A 24,298-nucleotide genomic window follows, 5' to 3' on the forward strand; every position below is an offset into this window, starting at 1 on the left:
CTCGGATAGGCATTTCAGTATGAAGCGGAGTTCAGAAGCTGCCCCTTATGTGCAGTGAGAGAGGGAGGGAAACAGAGGTGGAAGAGAAGAACAAGTAGATGTATAGAAGTTGGAATGAAGTAGATGTTGTTGGTCCGAGCTTCTGACCGCCGCCGGCGCGCTTGATTTTGCCTTTCCGGGTCCACGTGGCTGGGTTTGGCTGGGCGGAAAGCGGCGATAGCCGGGCTACGGAATGAGGATCGACGCGTCTGAGGGGTGGAGGGCGAGCATCAGCGCAAGCTCGCTCTTTCCTACCATATCCACCTTATCTATCTTGCCACGGCTGTTCACGGTGATACCGGAAGATCAAAGCTCGGGACAGAGCGCGGGAAGAGATCGCCAAGGTTGCGTCTGTCGAGACTCTCAGGCCACTGAAGGTTATGAGGGCAAAGCTGGAAAGAGCCAGAGGTGTGAAGTGAAACATACTGCTGAGTGAGTCATTCGTGCTTGCAACGTTGAGAATGCGTGCTACTATCTCCATCATGAGGAAGTAGCTAATAGAGCAATCAGATCCTGTCAGCCACGATGGCCTCTTCGCTAGACGACGAGACCCAACAGCACTCTATCAACCCGCACTCCTCTCCCCAATACAGCGCTTCCTCCCAACTCTCGCCTGAGCAGCCCTCTATAGCTCGACCATACGGCAACCGCCGCATCCTCCCACCCAGTAGCCCCGTCGGGGAGTCGTCCCTCGCTTTCGTCCAGGAACAGCTGGATCAATCCCGCCTCGCCCCTGCAGAAGAGGACGAGAGCCTTCGGGAGTCTCTAATCGACCGAGGTGTCCAGGCTGTGCAGACAGGCAACTTGCTGCGAGTGGGGGCGGCGACATCGTCGACAAGGCCAGGATGGAGTGCCTTGGCGCCGACCTCGCAGTTCACCGATCCGGGAGGGGACGGGTTGATGCAGGAGATACACGAGCTGGATCCGAGCTCTCCTGTCCCTCCTGGGTCGCCGAGGGCTCCTCAGCCAGAAGAAGAGACGGCGAATATCTCCACATCGGGCAGCTCTCCCCCTCCGGCTCCTCCTACCCGCCCACCGTCGACCCGGAAACGGAAAGACATACCTACTCCGGCTGCATCAACCGTCACAACCCCATCTAAATCTACCATTCCCCAAAAGCCTATCTCAGCGCACTCTCCCGCTCGACTTCGGATGGCTGACACGGCGAAGCCCCCCACACGGTCGTCTAGGGCGAGTTCCTCCTTCCTCCCCGCTGCGCCGGTAGCAGGCCCATCTCGGTCCCGGTCGGCGAAGAAGCAGAAGGTCGTCGAGGAGGAGCCGGATAGCTTTGCGGGACCTGTACCTGTCCGCTCGGTCACACCATCAAGATTCTTTGACAAGATGTTCAGCCCAAAAGGGCCAGGCAAGGGTTTGCAGATCCCGCCTGAGATGCGGAGCTCGGATGGGCGTAGCCGGTTGAGTGAGGCAGAGGAGGACGAGGATGACGAAGATGAGGAAGGTGATCAGGTAGCGGGGAAGAAGGTGGTCTCGCTCGATAAGGGAGTTGCTCGAGCCGGAGTTGGCAGGATAGGAACGGAAACGCGCCAGTCGCCGAGGGCGAAGAGATCTCTCAGTCGGACCGTCTCCCGTCTTTCTTCAGGCTCGAACGGTACGCCAGCTATCTACTTTTTGATCCCCAGAGAAGGTAGCTGACTGTCAGGCAAAGCACGCCAGAACGCAAAACGTCCCATATCGCCCGAAGCCGCGGCGGCCGATACCTCTACCGAGTCCCGACCGCTCTTCTCGCCACGGAGTCCACCTCTCGTCCCCGCCTCCTCCGAACCCAGTGGCTCCATGCCCAACAAGCCACACTCCCCGAAAATCCCATCCCCTCCTGCCCAAAACCACGAAGAGCTGTCACTCATCAGTCGCCCACGGCGAGGCTTCACGAATGTCGGCATGTCGTTGTCCCAGAACGACTCGCCGAATTCTGCCAGTGCACGTCCTGATCGGCGGGAATTGTTCTCTAGCCAGGGCGACCTGAGTCAGCTGGACGCCTCCCAGAGCCAAAGTCAGGGATGGGCGAACTTCCCTCCAACTCAGGTCAGGGCGGTATTGCCTTCGCAAGATGAGAGTTTGGAGGGAGACCAGGGCCGGACGAACGGCGAGGGGGAGGGAGAGGAGCAGACCCAGCTGGTGTCGGACGAAAGTCACGCCCGAGCTATGGAAGTCGTAGCTGCCCGCAGACAACGGGAAGAGGAGGCCCGCAGACACCAGGAAGAGGAGGCAGCGGCGGCGCTGGAGATGCCTGCGGGTCAGCGGGTGCCCGAGGTGGAGACGCAGAGGACATCGGAGGGCGGCACGCAGAAGAGCAGTGTGGGGGATGGGAGCCAGCGGGGGACGCAAGGCGACGCGATGGTACTGGAGCAGACGCAGCAGGTCGCCCCGGAGAGCTTGGAGCGGGCGCAGGCGGCTTGGAAGGCGAGGAAGGACGAGGAGAGGGAGCGGCAGCGGGAGAATGAGAGGTTGAATCGGCTGGCTCAGAGACGGTCTCCTGCTCCGCCCGCCGAGGAGTCGGCGCAGTCGTCCCATCGCGGCGAAACGCAATTAATGACGTTTCAAACTCGGCGGAGCGACGAGGAACCTACCCAGATCGTCTCGGACGCATCTCAGCAGCGGGCGGTGGAGCTTCGGCGGGCCGACGGGACGGGCCAACGACCGACGCCTGAGCCGGTTGCGGAACAGCAGGTCAACCATCGTGTCCCGCCCAGTCGGCAGCTAAGGCGGCGGAATGTGCAGGAGACAAGGAGTGCGCCTCAGCCTGCTCCGTCGCCTGCGATCGTCCCCCAGATCGCCGTCGGTGTCGCCTCGGGTCGATCACGTACAGATCCGGTGGCTAGCGCCACACCGGCTCGTCTGCCTACTCCGCCAGCCCCGCCTGCAGCACCTGCGACAGTACCCGCTGTAGCGGCTCTTCGGACACCCGGTCGACTCCCGCGTCGAGCACAAAATAGTCCGCTCGTCGAGATACAGGTGGAGACCGGCTCGCCCAATGTCCAGGGTCCAAGCTCGTCCATGCAGGAAGCGGAGGACCTGCTTCAGCTAGGAGTTATCACTCAAGCCTCTGAGCCCGCTCGGTCGCCATCTCGGTCTTGCTCGCTCTCGAGGCCTATCCAGACGCCAAGTCGGCGTGCTAAACGGCCCAGGCTGGTGCAGACTTCGTCGTCTTCCGACTCACCACCTGCCCCCGAGCATCGGGGAAAGCGGGCTAAGATCGCACCCGCTCTTCCGCCCGCTCGGTCTGGTATGAGCGTCGACGAGAACCCACCTCCGGCGGCGGAAGCGGACGAGTCGGCCGCCACGGACGAAGACGCCGAGAGCGTCCCGTCTCTTCCCCAACCTACCAAATTGCCCACACCTGTCAAGACATACGGCACGAGGCGGAACGGCGCTAGCGTCACTCCGGCGAAACCACCTCCAAAACCCGTCAGGCCCATGGTTGAAATCCCGACCAAGGAGAAACGGCTGTCCAAGCCGAGTCGTCGAGCTACAGAGGCGGCCGAGGCGGAAACTGTGCGAACACCAAAGCCAGCCAAAAGTGGCGGAAAGAAGCGCAAGGCTGCAGCGGACGACGAGGAAGGCTCTCCGGACCCACTCGGCTCTGTCATTGACGAAGACGAAGGGCCGGCCCGCGACGACCGGATGGAGGTGGATGAGCCACCTGAGCCGGCCAGTCAGCCCACTCCGCAGGATACCGAGGACTACTCGTATCGTCCGGTCATCAAGCGGGTTAGCGGTGCGAGCGTGACGTCTAAGCCCGGGAAGAAGTCTGCGCCAAACAGCGAGGCCTCGTCTAAGGCGAAGAAGGCGCCAGCTCCCGCGGCGGCGGTAGAGAAGCCAGCGAGGAAGGTGTTCAGCGCGGTGAACCGGTTCCCTTCCTCCAACCTCTCGAGGAACAATAGCGGGACGGGCGGGGCGGTATCGGATACGGACAACTCGAAGGTGGTCAAGACAGTGGAGAAGGGGGCGGGGAAGAAGGCTGCTGCAAAGAAGGCGGACGAGGAGATGTCGGAGTTGTCGGAGCCGGAGAGTCCGCCGACGCCGCAGGACCCGGACGACGAAACCTTCAAGCTGTCCAAGAAGGCCGCGCCGGCGAAACCTCTGATTTCGGACAAGAAGCGTCTCTCGCGTCAAGCTTCGGTCGCTTCCACATCAATGTCGACCGCTCCGAGCAAAGGCAAAGCTCCGGCCAAGGCAAAGAAGCGGAACTCCAAGCTCTCGGTCCTGGCGGATGACCCACCTCTCCCCACTCCTACATACACTTCCCAGCGGTCCACGACGGAGCAGGACGAAGCTGAGGACAATGTCACCGATCGCCCAACCGTCTTTGCATACTACGGCCCCAATCAAAGCTACTACCCTGCCCACGTCGTCGCTCGGGTCGGAGACATCTATCGCGTCCGGTACCTCGACGGCGATTCGGCTCATGTAGCGCTGGACGAGATGCGTCGGTGTGAGCTCCGCGTGGGCGATCGGGTCAAATTTGACATGCCCAGCATGAAGAAACGGATCGACCTGGAGATTGCGGCGGATTGGGCGGAGGGGGATGGGACAGTCAGCGTCAAGGGCAAAAAGGGGGATGTGGGGATGTACGACGTCGGCGAGGTGCGATTCGCGCGCGCGACGGTACTCAAGCTATTCGACGACCGTCTCGTCTCCGCCGAGACCTTCTCCGACCTCCCCGAGGAAGAGGCGGACGAGTCGGACGTTGAGCTCGCCAAGCGCTCGTCGGCCTCTGTCGTGTTCAAGACCAAAACGGGTACGACGACGTTCTCGGACAAGATCTTCCTCATCACCCCGACGGACGAGACGACCGCCCATCTCCGGAATACGATCACTCGGAACGGCGGGCAACTGTGTGACTGGAGCGATCTGTTTGAAGGGACGGAGTTTGGGCATCCGCTCCGGGCAGATCTGGGACGGGTGCCGTTCTTTATCAGCACGGGGGACGTGGAGGGGGCGCGGACGGGGATGAAGGTCAAGAGCATGGCGGCTCTGTGTTTTGGTGCGCCGTGTCTGCACCCTGGCTATGTGGAGGCAGCGCTGTCTGATGTGGGTATATGGCTTGGCAATGAAAGGGAATGAGCTGAAGCTTTTAGCCGAACTGCGATTGGGTTGCACACCTCGTCAGCCCCGGTACATCCGCCATCACCCAGCAGGCCGCTTCTCAGATCGTCGATCTGGCGTGGGGGACCGAGTCCTGGTCTATCCGGAATGCGCGCCACATGCGTCGGCCCCTCGCGAATAAGCGGATTCTGTTCATGAACCTGAACCCTAAAGCTGTCGATCTCAAGGTAAGCTCAAATCATTTACTTCCTTTGCCTCACCTGACGCGTATACAGAAGATTGTCGGGACCTGCGCGTTCGGCCTGGGCGCAATCTCCTTTGACACGATCTCGACCCTCGAAGGCGTCAAAGACGACACGTACGATATCCTCATCCTGAACAGCGCAGAGAAAGATCGCAGGAAGAAGGATTTGCCGAAGGGTGTGAGCGGGAACAAGAAGGCGTGTGATGTGCTTTGGCTGAAGCAATGCATGGTGAGTCGCCTTCTGTGCTTCGAGATGGGCTAATGCTGATCTATGAACAGGTGTCGGCTGCTTGTCCACCTTTGAAGCTTAGCGGGTACAGCTAGAGCAGCAAGATCAGGGGCGAGGGGGTGTTTTCTTTCGATTTTGTCTATATCTTGAGTTAATGCTACTCATTATGCTACGCCAGTGGCTAGTCACACATGATACATGAAGCAATCTTTGCTACTAACCATCGTCTATTTCGCTACATATTCCCTCATCTGATGTCTAGCTGGACCAGCTGACCAGGGCATCATCGCCCACGATCCGCTTGACCATCCGCTCCGACAGCTCCCAGAGCGCAGTGGCGAGGTTGGTATCGCATGCCTGGGCTGATTCCCCACCGAGCGTAGCCTGTATTCATCAGATCAATCACTCAGAACGAGAAATACCAAGGCTTACCGGGTCGCTGAAGTACGCCCCGTTCCAACCCTTCTCGACCACCTCGGGACTCAACGCAGCGTACAGGGCAGAGTACGATCCCTGGACGGCGTCCCGGCCGAACGCGAGCATACCGTTCGAGAGGACCTTCCCGAGGATACCGGGGTACGCGTCCTTCCATTGCTGCTGCATCTCGGTGTTGACAGCTCCGGGGTGGACGCTCACTGCTGTGTCAGTCACTACCCATCGTTTCCCCTGAGAATACTCACAGATGTAAATATCATCCCCATTCTTCTCGATGACCTTATCCCTCATCGCCTTCCCATACAGAATCATCGCGAGCTTGGTCCGCCCATACAGCTCTGTCGGGCCGAGCGTCTTGCCTCCCTCTGTAATCTCCTCTTCGGACCCAAAGTGGCAGCCCCGGGCGCGCTCCTTGGAGTCTTCCGACCCGGGGGCGGCACGATGCATCTCGGACGACTCAAAGACGATTCGGACGGAGCCTTTTGGGGTACCGGGGAGCTTTGAGGTTTTGCGGAGGAGAGGATAGAGGAGGTTGAGGGCGTAGTAGTGGCCGAGGGCGTTACTGTTGGTCAGTTGAAGTTTGGGCGGGGAGGGAGTGGGAAGAGGGAGAGGTGGACGTACACTCCGAAGTGACCGTCAATACCGTCTGCGTCAACACGGAAGAAGTTGACGTTGATCCCAGAGGAGAGGATCAACTGTCTTGTAAGCTATTTATGCCTTCAATGAGAAGAAGCGCTGAGCTGAGCTCACATAGTCAAGCCTCTCGAGATCCTTCGCAAACCCACCGAACACCTCCTTGACCATCTTCAAACTCCCCAGATCGCACTCCTTCCACTCGATCTGTGAGTCTGCCCCTATATCCTTCTTAATATCCGCGATCGCGTCGTTGCCTTGCTCTTCCTTTCGGTTGACCATGATGACCCGGCAGCCATATCGGCAGAAGGCTTTGGCGACCTCGAAGCCCTGCTATATCAGTCTCGATCAGGAGTCGTGGAGGAGAAGGGGAAGGGGAAAGGGGAGGGGAAAGGACATACGATACCGGTGGCACCGCCGGTGACTATGGCGGTCTTGCCTTTGAGGTCTGCGACTTCTGGGCCGGCGGGACCTGAAATTGTTAGCTCCTGCTCTGTGCGAGGTCACGCTGGACAGCGATGGCAAGCGTTTACTCACCGATGACGGAGTGGAGGATGCTCTGCATTTTGGCAAATGTATCGACTTTGTATGAGTTTTGAAAAGGGTGGGGTTGATGCCTGAACCGAGAAACTTATGTATGGAAGGAAGAGCGATGATGCTGCTGACTTTGACTTGGGAGATGCTGACGGGCCGCGGGGCAGGCATCGAAATCGTCATTCCTCGCTCCGATTCCAGCAAATCGAGGCAGTGACGTGTTCAGGGCTCAGGCACGGCTCACTGGCTCAAAGCTTATCGATAACGTTCCGCGTGGTGTTTGAGTGCGGTGGGTGAGGGTGGGTGGCGCGCTGTGCCGTGGTTGGGCGAGGTGGTTTGTATGCACAGATAGAGAGACTCGATATGGCAAATCGAGTGGGGACCTTCGACAACGGGGCTAGCACGTATCACCTGCATACCTTGATATCTAAGTCTATCGACAATCGAGCGGTTTACTAATGCTCGTGATCGTGCTTCGGCAGAGGCCCCTTGTCCGACGTCTGGCCCACTACAACATCAGCCATCAATCCCTTGGCTACTAGCTGGACATCAGACTTACCGCTCCCATACAGATCAATCGAATCAATCCTCGTCGTCTCCTCATCCTCCTGATTATCCTTAATCAGGATATGCAGACTCCTCACGCTCTGGAACCGCACAAACCTCAGCTCCACCTTGTTGCCCTTGACATCCTCCTTGCTCAGCTCAATCTCTTGCGCCGGCGACTCGCGCTCCGCATCCGCAAAGTCCATGCTCGTATAATTGATGAACAACTTGATGTTCTTGGGGGCCTGCGAGGGAGACACACCCGAGAATATTGAGATGGCCTTGAGCTTGACGGCATCATTGAACGGGATGGAGATGAGGAGCTCGGGGTCGACGTCGGACTCGAGGTATGAGGTACCCTTGGGTCCGTGGGCGGGTCCGACGATGGACGACAGGGGGTGCGAGGCCGACTCGTTAAGGCATGAAAGGCCTTTAGCGGTTATTTGGCTGAGGAGGGAAGAAGAGTCCGAGGCGGACGAAGACCCCGAGGCGGAGATGGTGGATGCAGATCCGGAACCGAGCTTTTGACCGCTGCCGGAGTTCTGGAAGGCGGATGCGGGGCCAGCGTGCTTCGCGACCAGGGCGTTGAGTTGGGGAGGGGAAGCGCCTTTGAGCTATCACATCAGCCTTGGATTCACCTCCGAGTGGTCATGTTCACCTACTTCATCGACTTCCTTGCCGCCCTTGATGAACTTGAAGGTAGGCATAGCGCGGACTTTGAACCTCTGAGCAAGCTGCGCCTGCTTGTCCACATCAATCTTGACGAATTTGACATGGGTGAACTACCGGCTCAGCTGACGCTTTGCGGGATCCAACAACCCGAACAGAGAAGCTGACCTTGTTCGAAAGCTGCTCAAGCACTGGGGCAATGGCATGGCATGGTCCACACCAGACCTAGGCAGTCAGCAAGCGCTCCGGGTCGGATGACCAATTCAACATACAGCGTGGAAGTCTACGCACATCAGCTATTGTTTCATGACAAGGCGTCTACATCAAGCAGGCTTACCGATCACAAGCAGCTGATTAGCCGGCAAAGCACTGACAATCCCGTCATACTCTACCTGATCAGCTCCAGCATCACTGCGCCCGCTGACAAAGGGTAATGCTCACGGAACGTTGACGTGATCTCGGTGATATTTGGCGCCATGCTGGGGTCTCTGGGCGGGGGAGCTGCTTTACTAGGTTTGAATAAGATGAATAAGGCTAAGAATATGAGGAATATGACTAGCGGGGTGGATGTGGACATGTGGTATGGAAGCAAGAGAGGGTTGCAGATCTGAGTGCTTTTGGCTGGGCCGAAGGCGAGGCGGGGTGATGCCGGCATCGGGGCGGGGTCACGTGGATCTCCGTGTCTGATCCGTGCGTATTTGTGGGTGGGTCGGCAGATATTTCGCGAAGCTCGCATCTGCTCATAAGTTGCATGGAGTATACCTTCCTCGTACTCCGAGTCACGATCGCGAGCTTGCATTAAGCGGCTCACGAGGAGAACAGAGGGGACAGAAAAATGTCCAGCTCAAACGGGAACCCGTCTCGTCTCAGAATCTCGCTGCTCCCTCCCTTCCCAGCGGGGAAATACCTCCTTCCTATCCCTTCCACCCTCAATACCACCTCGGATCTCCAACGACACATCCTCGCCACCGTCGAGAATGTAAGGGGACTAGTGAGACATCCGAAAGAGATTTGCCTGGAGGTGGACGGATTTGAGGTGATTGATGGCCCGCTGGATATCCTAAGAGAAGGGGATGTCGTCTGGTGAGCTCGCAAGTCCGTTGAGTGTGTCGGTGGCAGTCGAGCTGATACCTCAGCATCAGACTGGCTGCTGGTAGCTCTAGATCGGTCGTACCTGCCCAGGATGGAGCTGCCAAGGCTGGCCGGAAACGAAAGCGGGATACAGCCGAGTCACCTTCGGCCACGACAGAGTACGAGAAGAGGGGCGGCTCACCCTCGGGGCGACGAGCTGCTTTGGCGTCGGGGAAGGATATATCGGAGGGACGGCGAGGCCAGGCACCACCGAGGCTGGCTGCTACATCACAAAAGGCGAGCTTCTCCGGCGGATCCAGTCAAAGCAGCTCCTCGTCATCGTCGGAGTCCACATCTTCATTCACCTCCGACTCCGAGGAAGACGAGCCGCCCGAGGTCAAATCCTCCTCAGTACGGACTGTAGGCCAGGGCATAGGGCAGGTCGCGACTGCTCCGGCCGGGCCCGGGGCGGCTGGCCAGAAGTCGCGCGCAGGCCGATCTCGCTCTGCATCCTCTTCCTCTTCCTCTTCCTCTTCATCTTCATCCTCATCCTCATCGTCCTCTTCATCCTCCTCGTCTTCATCATCCGGATCCTCCAGCTCGTCGACGACCACCTCGGCCAGTCCATCGTCAGCCGCACCTATCACGCTGTCCCGGGCAAAATCTCCAACCAACCCATATCCCGTGCTACTCAAGGCTATGTAGGCCCCATTCTCTGGGCCTTCGAGGTATTCTGCTGACCATCCAGTCATAATCCCGATGGCAATATCATTCCCGGCGAAGGCAAACCCGCCACAAAGATTCGTAATCTCCGTCGCCGCAAGAAGCTGGCCATCCAGCGCAAAGCTATCGCAGCTACTTCTTCGCCTCGACCTTCCCCCCAGGTGAACGGGTCGACATCGGCGGAGAAACCGATATCGGGGTCAGTCACGACCACGGCGAACGCCCCTTCCATCCTGCCGTTGCAGAAAGACATTGCAAATCGCAATAAGCGGAAAGGGTTCTTGAAGATGGCAAAGACGGGGCTGAAGACTGTCTTTCACGGGGACGAGGCGGAGGCGGCGAATCCTGCGGCAGGACCGGTCATAAACGGCGGATTGGAACCGATACCTGTACCGGCACCGGCGGAGATGACAGCTGCGCCCGTACCTGCGGTTGGTACGCAACCGGCATCAGCGGCTGAGGCGGATCTTCCATCAAACCTTTACATCACCACCGCCCAATTCCCCTTTGTCCGAAAATGGACCAAGAAGCCAACCATGCCGCCCCGTCCCTCTCTTCCGGCAAGTCGGCATGTCTCTCCGCCGCCTCCTGCACCGGAGGCCGAGGTGGAGATGCAGGAAGAACAGGTCGCGGAGACGGAGACTATGGCCTCATTCTGGGAAAAGGTGGATTTGAGCTTCTATGGCTTGCCATTCTTATCGCCCGAATCGAGCGCAGGGGTAGAAATGGGAGGTCTGATAGCTTGGTCTGTGAGCTGCCACACCCTCTATCACGACAGGTGGGATATCAAGCTAATCTATCAGGCTGTCGAGTTGAACCTCACGCGATTCGCGCCCGAGCTGGTATACAAAATCGGCAAGCTCGTCTCAAGAGAGGGCGCAACGCTCGTCATCCAGGCCATTCCTCGGCCAATACCACCGCCAGCAGAAACCTGGCAAGAAGGATATGATCCGATGGAGGATGTGCAGGAGGAGGAAGCGGAGGTGTTGCGTTTGACGCCGGATGAGCTGGTTGCGGCGCAGGCAACAGGACAGTATCGTCTCTTATCTGCCAGAGCTGTGCAGGTGTGATCCCGATCATGATGCATCGCCTTTGATAGGTGGTTTTGGCTTGGATTTTATGCGGCCCATCAGACGGCGGATTGGGTAGAGTGCGAAGCGGGCAAAAGAGGGTGCGAGGGCGAGGGAGAGGCCGATTCGGAGGGGAAGTATCGCCTGATGTCCGTTAGCAATGATCGAAGTGCTCAACCGCTGGGCGAGGAGGCAGCTCACCTTGACTACTACGTATGCTGCGATGGCATTGGCGACTTTCTCTGCTGCTCCCCCAGCTGTTACGGCTCCTGCTACCGCTTCTCCTCCGCTCGCGCCCGCCGTTCCCGCCGCAGCACTACCGGCCACCTCGCCCTTCTTCGGCTTGACCACCTTCTCATACCCCAAGATGCCATACCTCTTCCCCACCCTCTCCGCCTTCTCCTCCGCCTCCGCCATCCAATCCTTCACCCATCCCTTCCACCCCCTACTCTTCTTCACAGCCTGACCCCCAGCACCACCTTCCTCCCACATCTCCTTCACCGTCCCCTCCACCCCCTCTTCCAGGCTCGTCAGCCATGCGACTATGCCTGCACCCGCGCCAAGCGCCTGAAAGATGAAGAAGAGGATGACGACGGGGACGATGGCGGTTATTTCGTGTAATACGAGAAATGAACCAGCGAGGGAGGCAAAGGGCACGCCGGTGCGGCGGGAAATGGCGGTCAGGCGGGGCGCGTACGCTTGGAGTCGGGTCGATGAGATCTTGGGGGAGGTGTGTGGGGAGAGGAGGGGCGTGGTGGTGTCGATAGAGGGGGGCGTGGTGATGTTGTCTGGTTGGGTTGGGGGTGGGGCGGGTGGGGGAGGCGCGGAAGGTTGGGCGAGGGGGTTCGGTCGCGTGGTAAAGAGCTGTCTGTGGAGGCCGAGACTTATTGGCTGGAGTGTCGCCCTCCGACCGAGTCCCACTCGAGCCGTGATTGCTTGTCTAGGAGGAAGAGCTAACCCCTTCATCCTGCTGTCAAATGAGATGGAGTGATGGTCACAGTCGAGCTGCTCCTCGCTGCAGCAGGATCGAGCGGGGACATTTTGGCGAGTTAAGCGAATCTTAACTGGGTCGCCCCGTCGGCGGTGCGACCTGCATCCCTCTGTCTGCTTTCTGCCCTACAACGCCATCATGCCATGACAGACGAGGACCTTCTACGTCGCTTCGCCGCCCTAAAAGGCTCCAATCCGGCCTCGGTACCCATCGCTGGCCCATCCAAGTCTGATGGGTACGCGCACCACATAGCCTCCGCGGAAGAACGCGCGAGAAAAGATCAAGAGGATCTCGAGAGGATCGCGGATGGGCGGCCGCTCGATCATGGCTCGACATGGGGGGACATTAGGGGATCTGCGAGAGATGCAGGGCGAGAAGAAAGGGAGTTGGAGGGGAGACATGAGGGCCTGAATGATGGGAAAGGAGGAGGATGGGGAATGGACGAATTGGGTCTGGAAGATGGGGATGGGGATGACGATGTACGTGTATCTCTTTTGTATTGAGATTCGAGCTGATGTTAGGTGGAAGCGTTCATCGCGTCTCTTGCTACTGCCCAATGCCAATCAGGCACCCCCGAGCCGACGTCGACGTCAGTCTCGAAGCAGCCAAGAGGAGACAGTGACGATCTCAGAGAGGCGCACGCGATCCTGCGGGAAACGAGACATCTGGCGGAGCCGCCGGTCCCAGCAAACGCTCAGATGAACACAGCAGGAAGTGGAGATGAGGAGGAGGTGTATGACGGGGAGACGGAGCAAGAAATCCTCGAGCGGGCTCTGGAGGAGGCCGAATTGGAGGTGGATGAGGAACAGAAACAGAAGGCTGCTCAGGCAGCATCGGGTCTGGAGCCGACGGTGGGCCTCTCGAATGACGGAGCGGCTCTGACGAAGGACGAGGTGGATCTCTTCCCATCGATACCGACGCACGTGCCAGCACAAGAGCTTGACGAAGCCGACCAAGACGACCCAGCCGTCGACGCGCGCATGGCCATGCTCCTTGGTCTTCCGGGACCGTCTATTCATCCTGGCGGTCCCAAGCTACCATCAGCACCGACTAGCAAGCCAGCGCAAGGGAGACAGGCAGGGCAGGGGTGGAATCTACCGGGATGGGAGGATGGACGGGACGAGGATCTGGATAGTTGGTGCTGTGAGTTCAGCGGCCTACTCTTTGCGGGATCTTGCGACGCGATGGAGTTCATGCTGATGGTGCAGGTATATGCAACAAGGACGCAACGGTGCAGTGTGCTGGTTGTGACGATGACGTCTATTGCGATGAGTGCTGGCGGGATGGACATGGGCCAGGGGGCGAGCAGGGGCACCGGGCGAGACGGTTCACTCATGGGAAGAAATTGCACAGAGCTTGAGCATGACATCTGATCGTCCCCATCCCTCCATGCTACATCTTCACGCCTGCCCTTTTACTTTCAAGCCCTACACAGCTCCGAGCTGCACAGATACGACCGTACTTGTACTTGGACCTTCACCAGCGCAGCCTCCACCTCGGACGTTCTTCCTCCGATGGAATTATGCTAGCAGCGTTTAAGATTTCTCCGTGATGCCGGCATTGAACGGCAATCGACGCTAAAGTGAATCCGGATTTGCCGCTTTTGTTGATTCGACTGCGTTTCGAGGTGAGCTCAGCGAAACCGGATAAAGTTGAAGCGGTGCACCTGTGGGAGGCAGAGCAGGACAAGTCATCGCTATGGGGGTTGAAGTTGCTAGTGAAAGTTACAACTACTTCATCTACACAGACGTCTCACTCTCTCTATCCATCGCTCATCGCACGCTCGGAAGCCTCGGCGGATATCCTCCTCGCGACGCTGAAACGCGGAACAACGCCTTCTCTCGGCGCGTTTCATCTTTTCAAAGCGCCTCCTTTGTCCCTTTGTCCTCGCCGCTGCGCGCCCCCTCCCTCCGCCCCGCTCCCCCACACACACAGCCAACTCAATTTTCCCCCTGAAACTGCGCTCACACCTCCATCTGTCGCTCTCTCTGTCACAAGCTCGACACCTATACAGCCGGCCTGTAGGGTATGAAACGCGCCTCGACTCGCCTTTGATTAGATTGCGAGGCGATCCTTTCGCTGGGCGAGACTTGAGCTGCGGCGAGACACCCGAAGGTGATCGTCCCGGTCAGGCTCGGAGAAGGAGTTGCCAGGAACCCGAGGAGTAGGAATAACTTTGGGAAACGGACATCACGCACGGCTCTGCGTTACTGTGCTCCACCCATCAGACTAGCTTACCGCCTACTGGAGGCCGTCGTCATGGTATGTCCCTCTTCCACTTACCCCCGGCGCTATCCTGTGTGTGTCCTTTCCCTTTTTACTCTCTTTGCGCTTTTTGTGAGAAGCGTGTTTCATCTATCTCGCACCATTTTTATGGGATTGACGACCACTTTGGTTGGCGTTGGAGACCGTTTCATCCCATACCATCTATCGCCTATTCTCCATACGCACCCCTTCCTACCGTGGTCGTTGGCACCGACGGCTCTCTTGTTCCATCTCCACCTCTACACACACGTCCTCCTCGCTTGTTGCATCTCTTGTCGAGCACCTCTTTTTATCCTCGCGACAGACATACCCCTTATCCATACCGCATATATAGCAAGAGACAGCATAGCTGACCGACGTTCTTCCCATCCTACCCTTCACCATCTATCTACCTATATATCTCGTCGCTGGTCGACTCTCCATTCGAAATCATCACCCACCTTGACAACGCCGCCATGCCAACAGATATCATAGCGCGAACCCCCTCGCACCCCACCTTTCCCCCCTTCATTGCGCACCGGCGCCCTTCGGTCCTCGCATCGCCTCGACGCATCCCCTTCTCTCCTTCACAGTCGTCCTTTCCCTCGCCTCACACCCCTCCTTTCTCTCCAGTCCAGCTCAACCTCCCTGTCAACCGAAAACGCGCTCGCTTCCCTACCCCCGAGTCGCCCGAGACCCCGCCCGCGAAAAAGGTCCGTTCAGACATCAGTCAACGGCCAGGGGCGACCATGGAGGATCTGATGGATGGTGTTTCAAAGGAAGAGGGGCAGCCGTCTGCCCCTTTGATGAGGGCTGGGAGCATTCCGTTGTCGGGCGGCGGTCATATGGGGAGGCAGGGGAAGATGCGTCTTTCACTTCAGACGAATCTTTCACTCGGCTCTGCGTCGGATGAGCCATTCACCGCCCGTCCCGACATGCCGCCCTCACCGTCGTCACTCGCTTCTCCACGGTCGGTGTCGTCCAGGCAATCGTCCCCACCCAACCTCCCCTCGGTGATGAGCATCAAGCGCAACCCGAAGCGGCTCTCGCTCGCCATCCCCAGTCAGCCCGGCCCATCCAGTATCGCCATCCGCCGGTCCCTCACCCCTCCGTCCGACACCGACAATGGGCCCGTCACCCCTGGTCCCTCCCATCCACCCACCATGACCATGACGCTCGGCCGTCAGACCAAAGCACGTCGACCCAACCTCCTCTCCCTCATCACCCAGCCCCCATCCGCGTATGACCCTCCACCCACTCCGGGTCTCTCCTACGCATATCACACATCCCACATTCCTCGTCGTCGAAGCAACACAGCCGACGTCCTCCCTACCCTCTCCATCGACCCTCGCTCATCCCGCTCAGCCTACCCTCGGCTCAACAACACCACGTTCGTCCCACTCACAGACACAAACCTCCGTGTCTCGTCTCCAACACCCACCATCTCCTCCCACGCCGGCTCACTCTCCACTACACCCACTTCCTCGCCCTCCCTCTCTCAGCTCGAGACGCCATACCAATCCCGCACCAACGAGCCATACGCCGACGGACCCATCGAGATCGTTCCCGGCGTATACCTCGGCGCCGAAGATACCATGTATCACTGGTCTTCCTGGGCTCGGAGTAATCGGGTCCGCATCCTCAATGTCGCTCAGGAGATTGACGACCCGTTCGCCGCCGAGGGAATCGTCCCCATCTCGCGCAAAGGCAAGGGGAAGGTCCAGCGCGCAGTCTATTCCGCCGACGTCGGGCAAGGGCGGCCAGAGGTCGAGTACACCCACCTCGCGTGGAGTCATGGCGAGTCTGGACTGGCGGAGGTAGATGAGGGGATGAGGATGGGCGATGTCATCGAGGGGAGCTTTGTCGAGGCGGCAGTGGAAGAGAGGGAGAAGTGGAGGTTCTGGGAGGCGATACGGTATATGGAGGAAGGGAGACAACGGGGCGAAGCGGTTCTCATACAGTAAGTCTCACTTTAGGGATGTAGGTATGGGATGAAGCTGATCAGCAGTTGTCAATGCGGTGTATCGCGCTCAGCGACGCTCGTCATCGCCTACACCATGGCACTTGCTGCTTCGGGTCGACTGCCAATGTACCTTGGTCATCTCAAGGGCATGCAGGATACCTACGACTTTATCAAAGCCAAAAGCTGCTGGATCGGTCCAAATGTATCGTGAGTCCGCACCATCTTGTCTATACTATCTAAGCTGACATCCAGACTCGTCTTCCAGCTCGTCGAGTTCGCTCGAAACCTCACCACCCTCCTCTCCGCCCATATCGCCTCCAACCCCTTCTCGGCCGGCGCCATCCAAACCTCCTTCCCATCCGCCGAAGAGGCCGCTCAGACCGAAGCCGACTGGGCTCGCCAGCGCGCTCAATTTGACGCCGAGTCCGCAGCCGAATCGTCCTCCGCGTCTACCGTTCCCACCATCGTCTCCCCCTCCATCCTCAGTCCCGGTGGGGAATCTCTCTACGCTGTCGGCGCGGCGCCCGCGCTCGGGGTGGCGGCAAAGATTAGGACGGGCATGGGGGATATGAGTATTGATGAAGAGGGGATGAGGAGGGAGGCGGTACTGCTTGATGAGGCGATGAGGGTGAGGCGGATGGGCAGGGTGTAAGGCGGGATGGCGCGTGCGGGTTGTATATGGTCCCTTTTTGCTTGCTTCTAAATTCTTGGGCGCTGGGGATGTCTGCGAGTAGTGGTTCAGAAGGAACAAAAGGAGATACTATCATACGATATCAAAAGTAGATGCATATTGTATACAGTCTACCTACTCACCCAGTGAACCTCACTCCGCCCCCTACTCACCTCCACCTCACTCAATTGGCTTTGTTGGCATTTTAGCTGGCAGCCCAGAAAGGCATGGACCTGCACGGATAGGGCAAATTGGGTGGGACGCGGTACCCAGGCGTCATCTCAATCATCCGATCAAGGGCCTCGCGCACTGCAGCTGATTCTGTGCTGACGTCGCAGCAGTCGTTGACTCGGTCCTGCCCCTCAGCTCGCTCATGCTGGATCGAGGCATGCGCGCGGAACGTAGTTAAAGGAAGGTCTATCCGAGGGGTGTAGCGGCAGACAAGAGTGGCCTTTCGCACTCCTTTGGCCTCTCATGGCGGTGCAGGTAGATCATCGCGCCCGAGGTGCACGTGGGGCAATAACAAGCTCGAGGCCCAGGCACCCGGAATCAGCTACCATTGACAGTCCACAACGTAGTGGGGTGCAGTAGTGGCAGGCTGGAGAAGAAACCCTACCAGCTGCCTCACCCCCGCGTATAGCTTTCGTCCGACATCAGGCTGATGGTTGATAGTGCGCGAGCAGTACTTATGCCTTGCGTCGGATCATTATCGGCACGCTGGATTGCACAGCCTCCGCCAAAGCATGTAGCTCCGCATCTGATTCACCGTCGCGATCTGATACCCGAGAAAGTAGCCACGCTCGAGATATGTCTCCAACTGCGTTCGCTCCTCAACACCTCCAGGGAAGCACCGCTTTCATCGAACAAGAAACTCCGCTCTGAGCCCCTGCATTGATTTGCTGCCCCTCGAAACAGGACCGCCCCATGTTTCACCCAGACGGCGTCTCAGCCGCCATGGCATGCTCGGTCACAAGTTGTCATAGCACAGCACGAGGAGAGGTTTACGGTGACGCTGTCGAAAGGAAGCTGCTATCGCATAATGGTTTTCGCCCCTGGGAGGTACCCCGTGTACTCGCCCGATTTCGGTCTCAACCAGTCGCACTAGGCCGTCCCCCATGCTTTCAAAGCTACATAAGGGGAACCTCACCCGCCTTCATCCCAAGGTTTACATATCAATCCTCTCTCGTTCGCACCGAATACTCCACATACCGCATCTCCCGACACAGTGCACAGTGCACACGTTCCCACTCTGATCTTCCCTCTTCTGTGATGAGGCCCATGCCTACCATAAGGTCTTCGCAGCGCAGAGCCGCTACGGAGTGCAAAGGGTCCACGCGTCGGATAACTCGGTCCAGGGGAAAGACCGAACTTGACGGAAAGAGTGACGAAGGGCGCAATCCATACGAGTCACTGCGTGTGGCTGGTCTGGTAGGTGTCTTGTTACATGGGAACCGCCCCAAACCGACTTACTAGGCAGCAGTGTCCTCATGGCTGACTGATACAGACGAGGAACACATTCTTCTCAGATCTCACAAAGCAGGAGCTGGCAGACCTCTTCTTGCAACGCGTTGAGAACGGACAAGGGGAGGTAGAGGAGTATGATCTCACATGCGTCGACATAAAGTCGCTGTGGACGCGCATGTGAGTGCAAACCAGTACCAGCTCGCATACCGCATGACTGCTCGCGAACAAGCAATCTAACGGGTCAGCGTTACCGAGTTGGAGAGCCACACGGCTGCCAGCAACATCACTTCACAGGACATGCCGCCTGCTTGGAAGGCCTGGTACAAGAGTACGGAAAACAAGGAGACGAAGCTCAGGGCCGCATACGCCAAGGCAAAGGTCAACTTCGACGAAATCGTTCAGCAGAACAAGGTCGATTGGGAGGAACTGGGGAGGACAAGGACCGCTGCGGGGCTTCCTGTCGGCACACCGCTCACCAATGTGACATCCGGCGAGGCAGTCTACAGTCGGGGCGACGAGGGTGACTACGTCAGTTTCGTACCCAACGAGTCCAGGCTGGCTGTCACTGCCAACGGCGACTTGAGACGGTGCTATCTTGTGCGATGGAAGAAAGGCAAAACTGGCACCACCTGGCCTGACAGTTACGAGCCGTCGTGTAGCTTCGACACGGCCAGTGTACACTTTCAGAACCAAGCGGCGAGGTACATTGAGAGGAGTGATGCTTGAAGAATATTCACAGCTTGGCTTACTCGAGAGCTAAGATATGTATTTGCCGCGAGATTCTGCGTAGACCAGCTGAGACTTATGCTTGGCAGATGCCTCCCAGTGCCGAAGGATCTGCTGAGTTTGCAGGAGCAAAAGATTTCAGCGAGCCTCACTAGTAGCTGTCTGGCTTCTGGGTGGCGAAACATGAGGGTAACCGGAGCAAAAAGGCTCAAAGACCCCGAGCTTGAAGTAGCGGTCTGTATGTGGCGAAACATGCTTACGGCATGAGGATCACCCCGTGTGTTTCAGGGTTTGGGTGTTGTGTGGAGGGTTGGCCCAACATCTACTCATTCCTTCCGCGCCATAGTAGAATCAGAACAAACAACTTCCCGCTTATAATGTCTACATTACCCTATCTACACTCACCCAGTATACCTGAGCAACATGCTGCCCCTCGAGGTCCTCGTCGCCGTCCCAGTACCCTTCCTCCTCGCCCTCATCCTCCACGTCACCTACTACCTCCTCCCCCTACTCCACCTTCTCCCGCGCCCCGGACCCCTCCTCGCTCGCATCACAGCACTCATCCCAAACCCTCGGCGCCGGACCCGTAACCTCCCTCGCGAGTTCTTCAACCTTCCTCCTCGGTCTACCTCCCCTAATGGCTCAATATCGTCCATCACGTCCCTCACGATGGGCTCGGCGCTCGGCGTTCGGGGCAAAGTCATGCTTATGATGGCTGCCCAGGCGGGGGTATCATTGATAGCGGGATGGGTCTACCTGACGACGGGGGTGACGGGTCGATTGGCGGGGTTGTGCCTGGCGTTATCGGTCATCCCCGTCGCAGTCGGTATCACCACCATCACCCTCTTCTCGGCCATGCGCCGACCGCACCATATCGCTAGGCACGAGCTCTCCCTCATCCGTTCCGCCATCTTCGGCTCCGGCGGCGTCACTCACAGCACCATCATCCCCCGCATCCTCCCTTACTCTTCCCTCGCCTCTGCTTTACTCTGCGCTATCACCGTCCTCCTCCCCTCGGCCGGCATCTTCCTACTCATCATCACCTCCCTCTTGTCGGTATCCAGCATGGCCCTGGCATCATACTCGGTCCGGAGCCAAAGCCGAGCTAGGAGGGGCATGATTCGCCTGGCCTCTCCCTCGCCTGACTCCCGATCTGGCCATAGGGTCAGTATGGCCGAGAAGCATAGTCAAGCCTATCAATACTCGGACAGTATGATCAGCTCCCCATGTGAGTAACATCCATATTCATGGATGACAAGGATACAGCTGATGTTCAGCCCGCCCGCCCACTCCCCACTCCGCTTTCTCCTACTCGCCCTCTGTTCAGACACCCCATACGCAGTCCGACTCGCGTACGCCCAAGTCCGAGGGTACCGGTATGTCGGAGTACGACACTCCCAAGACCTCTTTGACCGAATACACTGCCACTCCAGAGACCATCGCCAGTTGGGACTTTACCCATTCTCCCACCCCGTCCCTACCGACCCCTTCATCGGCCGTCACTCGGCCACGATCCACCTCGCCTGCGCTGCCCGAGATCTCCTCTCCCCGCGCTGTGCCTCGCGGATCCGCCCAGACCGCGAGCGGCCACTCCATGCACACCATCCCCCTCACGTCTACTCCGGGTTCCGCCCTCGGCTCGCCTGGCGGCTCCATCCTCGCGGGCTACTCCCCGGACCCCTTCCATCCCATGCCGAGGGGCTTCGAATCGCTCACACAATTCCCCATGACCCCTTCCCAGCTCGCCAGGCGCGCCAGCCTGGTCGAGCGCCAAAATCGGTCCGGGTCGGCGTTTACATTCGTCCCGTCGCAGGTCCAGACCGCGTCAGGTGGACAAGGCCGAGACTCAACCTGGACGCTCGAGTCGTACCATTCGCTATCGTACCAGACGCCCAAATCGCAGGTTCGGGGTCGAGGGTCCGATGATCCCCGCCGAGCACCCCCGCCTCCCCCTCTCCCCTACCCCATGCCTCTCCCTCCTACGCCAACCCTCTCTCGAAGCCAGACGCCATGGGACCAGAGTACGTGCGGCGCGCTCGGGAAGGGCTCGACAGAGCTTCTGATGGGCGGCGAGAGGGAATGGGATATGATCGATCTGAGCGATGAGGGGGAGGGGCTGGAGAGTTGGGGGAATGGAGGGAGAGGCGTAGGATTGCTATCGCTTGCTGGGCTCATGATCTGCACCGTAAGCTCTGCCCCTGCCTAAGCCCAAGACGACCCTGACATTCAGGCCTTCTCGGCGCCTCTCCTCGCTGTCGGTCTCACCCAGACCACGCAGATCCTCTACCTCATCTCCATCCTCCTCCCCTCCACGCTCCTCCTCTTCTCGACATACCTCCTCCGCCCGCGCCCTCTCCCCCTCCCCACCCAGCCACGCAACCTCAAGAAGTCCTCCAAAGCCTCCAAAGCTTCCACATCGACTCACCAATCCCTCGCGCTCAAATCTGAGTCCCAGCTTTCTCTCCCCGGTACCGTCTCCCCCAAACTCACCCCGCCCGTCCGGAACCGCGCCTCCGTCCCTCTCGCCGAGAAATGGAACAGCCTCCTTGAGCCCAAACCGTCCATCTCGAGCTTCGGATACCAGCCGCCTTCCGCCAGCGAGAAGAAGGGGCATCGGCGGCATACAGTCTATGGCGCCCTCAGCGCGCGGGACGATGCGTCCGAGGAGTACAGCCGTAAGATGCTCGCGAGGCGCTCGGTCGATATTTGGCTGGAGGCGGGACATGCGAAGCCTGCGGGCAATGTGCTGGAGAGGGCGGCAGAGATGATTCGCCCGTCTCCTGCGCTGAGGATACTGGAGGGACCGCCGAGGAAGGAGGGGGAGGGGATGATGAGGAAGTTGAGGGGAGGGGTGGTCTCGATGTTGCTGCCGAAGCGATTCAGCCAGATCATGGCTCTGCAGGATGGAGTGGCGAACGGGATGGAGATGTCGACGCCGAGACGAGGGAGGGGGGTATCGCAGTATGATGATGCCGAGGACGACGAGCCGCAGAGCCCGATCACGATCCACATTACCTCGCCTAGCAAGTTTGAGCGGCGGCAGAGTGGGCTGGCGCGATACTCTATCGGCGAGGCGAGCGATGGCGGTGACGGGGACGGAGAAGAGGCGGAACCGGAGATTCAGGTGGCTACGAGGGCGAGGATGTCGGCGAGTCCGACGTACTTCTTTGGGAAGGAGCGAACGGATGAAGGAGGGGATGGGGAGCTGGACTGGCTGCAGTCTGCTATACTGCCCCAGTAAGCTTTGATACCCGTTGCGATGCGGACATAGCTCACCAAGTAGGCTTATGAGCGGGAACCAAGTCTCGCACCGCATTCGCCCTTCCGAGCAATTTGCGGACGCCGAGTCGCCCCGCACCAGCCGTCTCTTACGTCGCTCTTCCATCGGTAGCGCCCCTACCCAGACGGATCACCCCATACCCGCCCACACCGCCTCCCCTAATGCGAAGTCTATCCGCCGCGAGCTCCGGCACAAGCACAGCTTCTCCCTCCCCCTCATCGACAAAGCCAGCTTCTCGGACCTTCGGTCCCAAGTCCGCCAGGTCGGGAAAGAGCGGCAGCACGACTGGTCCATCTACGCCGATGGGTACGAGTACGAGTACCCCCGGCAGGTGATTGACTTCTCGGCTGCTCCTGCCGAAGAGGCCGGGGTAGACCTTCCCGCGTTCCCGGTAGACTACTCGCAAGCTCCATACCCCGCTACGCCGGGCAGCTATCTCTCCACCGTGGGTGAGGGGAACGAGACGCGCATGTCGACCAATATGCGCTCCCTCGCCCACCTCACTCTCTCGGCCGAGGCGCTCTGGGAGTCCCCTTCCCACGCGTACACCTCGCCCGCCTCACACACCTATACCTCGCCGGCATCCCAGCGAGAAAGGCTATCAACCGACTCGCACCTCGTCGGCCAGGACAGCTTTGTCTCGGACGACGAAGCCATGGCGCGCGAGATGGAGCAGGTCCTCGCGATGGACACGCCTACGCGTGCCGAGTTCGTCATCTCTCCTACTGGGTCGGAAGCCACGACGGTGAGCGCCCGGACGTCCTGGTCAAGGATGAGCGGGGGTCGACCGCTCTCGCGCGCCAGCTCGGCCGGGAGCGGATGGCACGGCGTGCTGGATAAAAAGGTGTCGGCGTCGACTATCGCGTCGAGGCGGTCCGCTACTCGGTCGGACGAGTCGGGATCCAGCGAGAACCATACGTTCGGCCGCTCCGCCCCAGGCATCGCCGTACCGCCCGTCCCGGAGCTTCCGGAATCGATGCGTCGACCCATGTCGCAGACCTTTGCGCACCCCTTCCCGGTCCATAACGCCGCAGCATCCATCCCGCTCCGTACATCCGCCTCTACCGCTTCCATCTCAACCCAGCCCGTCCCGCCGCACAATCGCCCCGTCGCCCCACAAGCCCCGCTACACACCATCATGCCCCGTAAATCGGCGGAAACGATCCGCTCGGAGGCGTCCGACCAATCCACCCCGCCCGTCAAGCGCCAGCCGGGATGGCGAATGAGCCGGCAAGAGCTCCGGCTCGTCAAGGAGCTACAGGAGCGCAAGGCCGCTGCGGAGCAAGAGGAGCGAGAGAGGATAGGCAGGGTCGAGAAGGAGGTGGCGGCGATAGAGACCCGGGCGAGGGTATTGGGGATCCCGCCTGGGACGCCGCCTTCGCCCGAGAAGAGGAAGGGACTGAAGCCGTTGAGATTGGTCGCGAATCGGCCGGCGTCGATTTTGTTGGCTGGCGCTGGAGGGGCAAAACCGAAGATGGGCGTCGAGAAGAATCAAGGAGACGTCGGCGGGTTGAGAGCTGGTGAAAATGGTACAGCCGGGTCGTTACCGCCTTCTACGCCGAGTCGGAAGAAGACGTCCAAGGGCGGGAGTCAGAAGAATGAGAATCTGCCGCCTGTGCCGACGCCCGGATCGAGGAAGGGCGGGAAGTCGAGTAAAGGGAGTACGGGGGTGAGCGGGATGAGCGGGATTCGGGCTTGAT

At 59.2% G+C, this 24,298-nt stretch overlaps 9 protein-coding genes across 9 annotated transcripts; 6 read left to right on the forward strand and 3 right to left on the reverse strand.

The window, feature by feature from the left end:
- Positions 1-564: 564 nt before the first annotated feature.
- Positions 565-5,674, forward strand: MKK02DRAFT_44324 (uncharacterized protein; the record flags this gene model as incomplete). Its single annotated transcript, XM_053092880.1, has 5 exons — positions 565-1,648; positions 1,700-5,091; positions 5,139-5,333; positions 5,382-5,579; positions 5,630-5,674. 5 exons carry the CDS (start codon positions 565-567, stop codon positions 5,672-5,674), a joined length of 4,914 nt encoding a protein of 1,637 aa, XP_052945403.1.
- A 163-nt stretch (positions 5,675-5,837) lies between these two features.
- Positions 5,838-7,212, reverse strand: MKK02DRAFT_44325 (uncharacterized protein; the record flags this gene model as incomplete). Its single annotated transcript, XM_053092881.1, has 7 exons — positions 5,838-5,963; positions 6,012-6,214; positions 6,260-6,576; positions 6,636-6,709; positions 6,765-6,977; positions 7,049-7,119; positions 7,185-7,212. 7 exons carry the CDS (start codon positions 7,210-7,212, stop codon positions 5,838-5,840), a joined length of 1,032 nt encoding a protein of 343 aa, XP_052945404.1.
- Positions 7,213-7,636: 424 nt separating this feature from the next.
- Positions 7,637-8,874, reverse strand: MKK02DRAFT_44326 (PITH domain-containing protein; the record flags this gene model as incomplete). The annotated part of the gene is made up of 7 exons (XM_053092882.1): positions 7,637-7,689; positions 7,741-8,341; positions 8,390-8,509; positions 8,565-8,621; positions 8,669-8,679; positions 8,734-8,784; positions 8,838-8,874. 7 exons carry the CDS (start codon positions 8,872-8,874, stop codon positions 7,637-7,639), a joined length of 930 nt encoding a protein of 309 aa, XP_052945405.1.
- A 357-nt stretch (positions 8,875-9,231) lies between these two features.
- Positions 9,232-11,260, forward strand: MKK02DRAFT_44327 (uncharacterized protein; the record flags this gene model as incomplete). Its single annotated transcript, XM_053092883.1, has 4 exons — positions 9,232-9,479; positions 9,533-10,168; positions 10,216-10,939; positions 10,994-11,260. The coding sequence occupies 4 exons, from the start codon at positions 9,232-9,234 to the stop codon at positions 11,258-11,260; spliced, it is 1,875 nt and encodes a 624-aa protein (XP_052945406.1).
- Positions 11,261-11,319: 59 nt separating this feature from the next.
- MKK02DRAFT_44328 (uncharacterized protein) lies at positions 11,320-12,300 on the reverse strand (the record flags this gene model as incomplete). The annotated part of the gene is made up of 3 exons (XM_053092884.1): positions 11,320-11,404; positions 11,439-12,151; positions 12,259-12,300. The coding sequence occupies 3 exons, from the start codon at positions 12,298-12,300 to the stop codon at positions 11,320-11,322; spliced, it is 840 nt and encodes a 279-aa protein (XP_052945407.1).
- A 94-nt stretch (positions 12,301-12,394) lies between these two features.
- Positions 12,395-13,611, forward strand: MKK02DRAFT_44329 (uncharacterized protein; the record flags this gene model as incomplete). The annotated part of the gene is made up of 4 exons (XM_053092885.1): positions 12,395-12,730; positions 12,773-12,840; positions 12,883-13,394; positions 13,460-13,611. The coding sequence occupies 4 exons, from the start codon at positions 12,395-12,397 to the stop codon at positions 13,609-13,611; spliced, it is 1,068 nt and encodes a 355-aa protein (XP_052945408.1).
- A 1,747-nt stretch (positions 13,612-15,358) lies between these two features.
- On the forward strand, positions 15,359-17,110 carry MKK02DRAFT_27050 (protein-tyrosine phosphatase-like protein; the record flags this gene model as incomplete). Its single annotated transcript, XM_053087298.1, has 4 exons — positions 15,359-15,889; positions 16,031-16,455; positions 16,504-16,665; positions 16,711-17,110. 4 exons carry the CDS (start codon positions 15,359-15,361, stop codon positions 17,108-17,110), a joined length of 1,518 nt encoding a protein of 505 aa, XP_052945409.1.
- A 942-nt stretch (positions 17,111-18,052) lies between these two features.
- Positions 18,053-19,318, forward strand: MKK02DRAFT_33010 (uncharacterized protein; the record flags this gene model as incomplete). Its single annotated transcript, XM_053088628.1, has 3 exons — positions 18,053-18,556; positions 18,633-18,769; positions 18,838-19,318. 3 exons carry the CDS (start codon positions 18,053-18,055, stop codon positions 19,316-19,318), a joined length of 1,122 nt encoding a protein of 373 aa, XP_052945410.1.
- Positions 19,319-19,741: 423 nt separating this feature from the next.
- MKK02DRAFT_33011 (uncharacterized protein) lies at positions 19,742-24,297 on the forward strand (the record flags this gene model as incomplete). Its single annotated transcript, XM_053088629.1, has 4 exons — positions 19,742-20,546; positions 20,596-21,503; positions 21,549-22,555; positions 22,602-24,297. 4 exons carry the CDS (start codon positions 19,742-19,744, stop codon positions 24,295-24,297), a joined length of 4,416 nt encoding a protein of 1,471 aa, XP_052945411.1.
- Between the last annotated feature and the right edge of the window lies 1 nt (position 24,298).

This window comes from Dioszegia hungarica, assembly GCF_025882075.1.
Source record: "Dioszegia hungarica strain PDD-24b-2 chromosome Unknown MKK02contig_8, whole genome shotgun sequence".
Lineage (NCBI taxonomy): Eukaryota > Fungi > Basidiomycota > Tremellomycetes > Tremellales > Bulleribasidiaceae > Dioszegia > Dioszegia hungarica.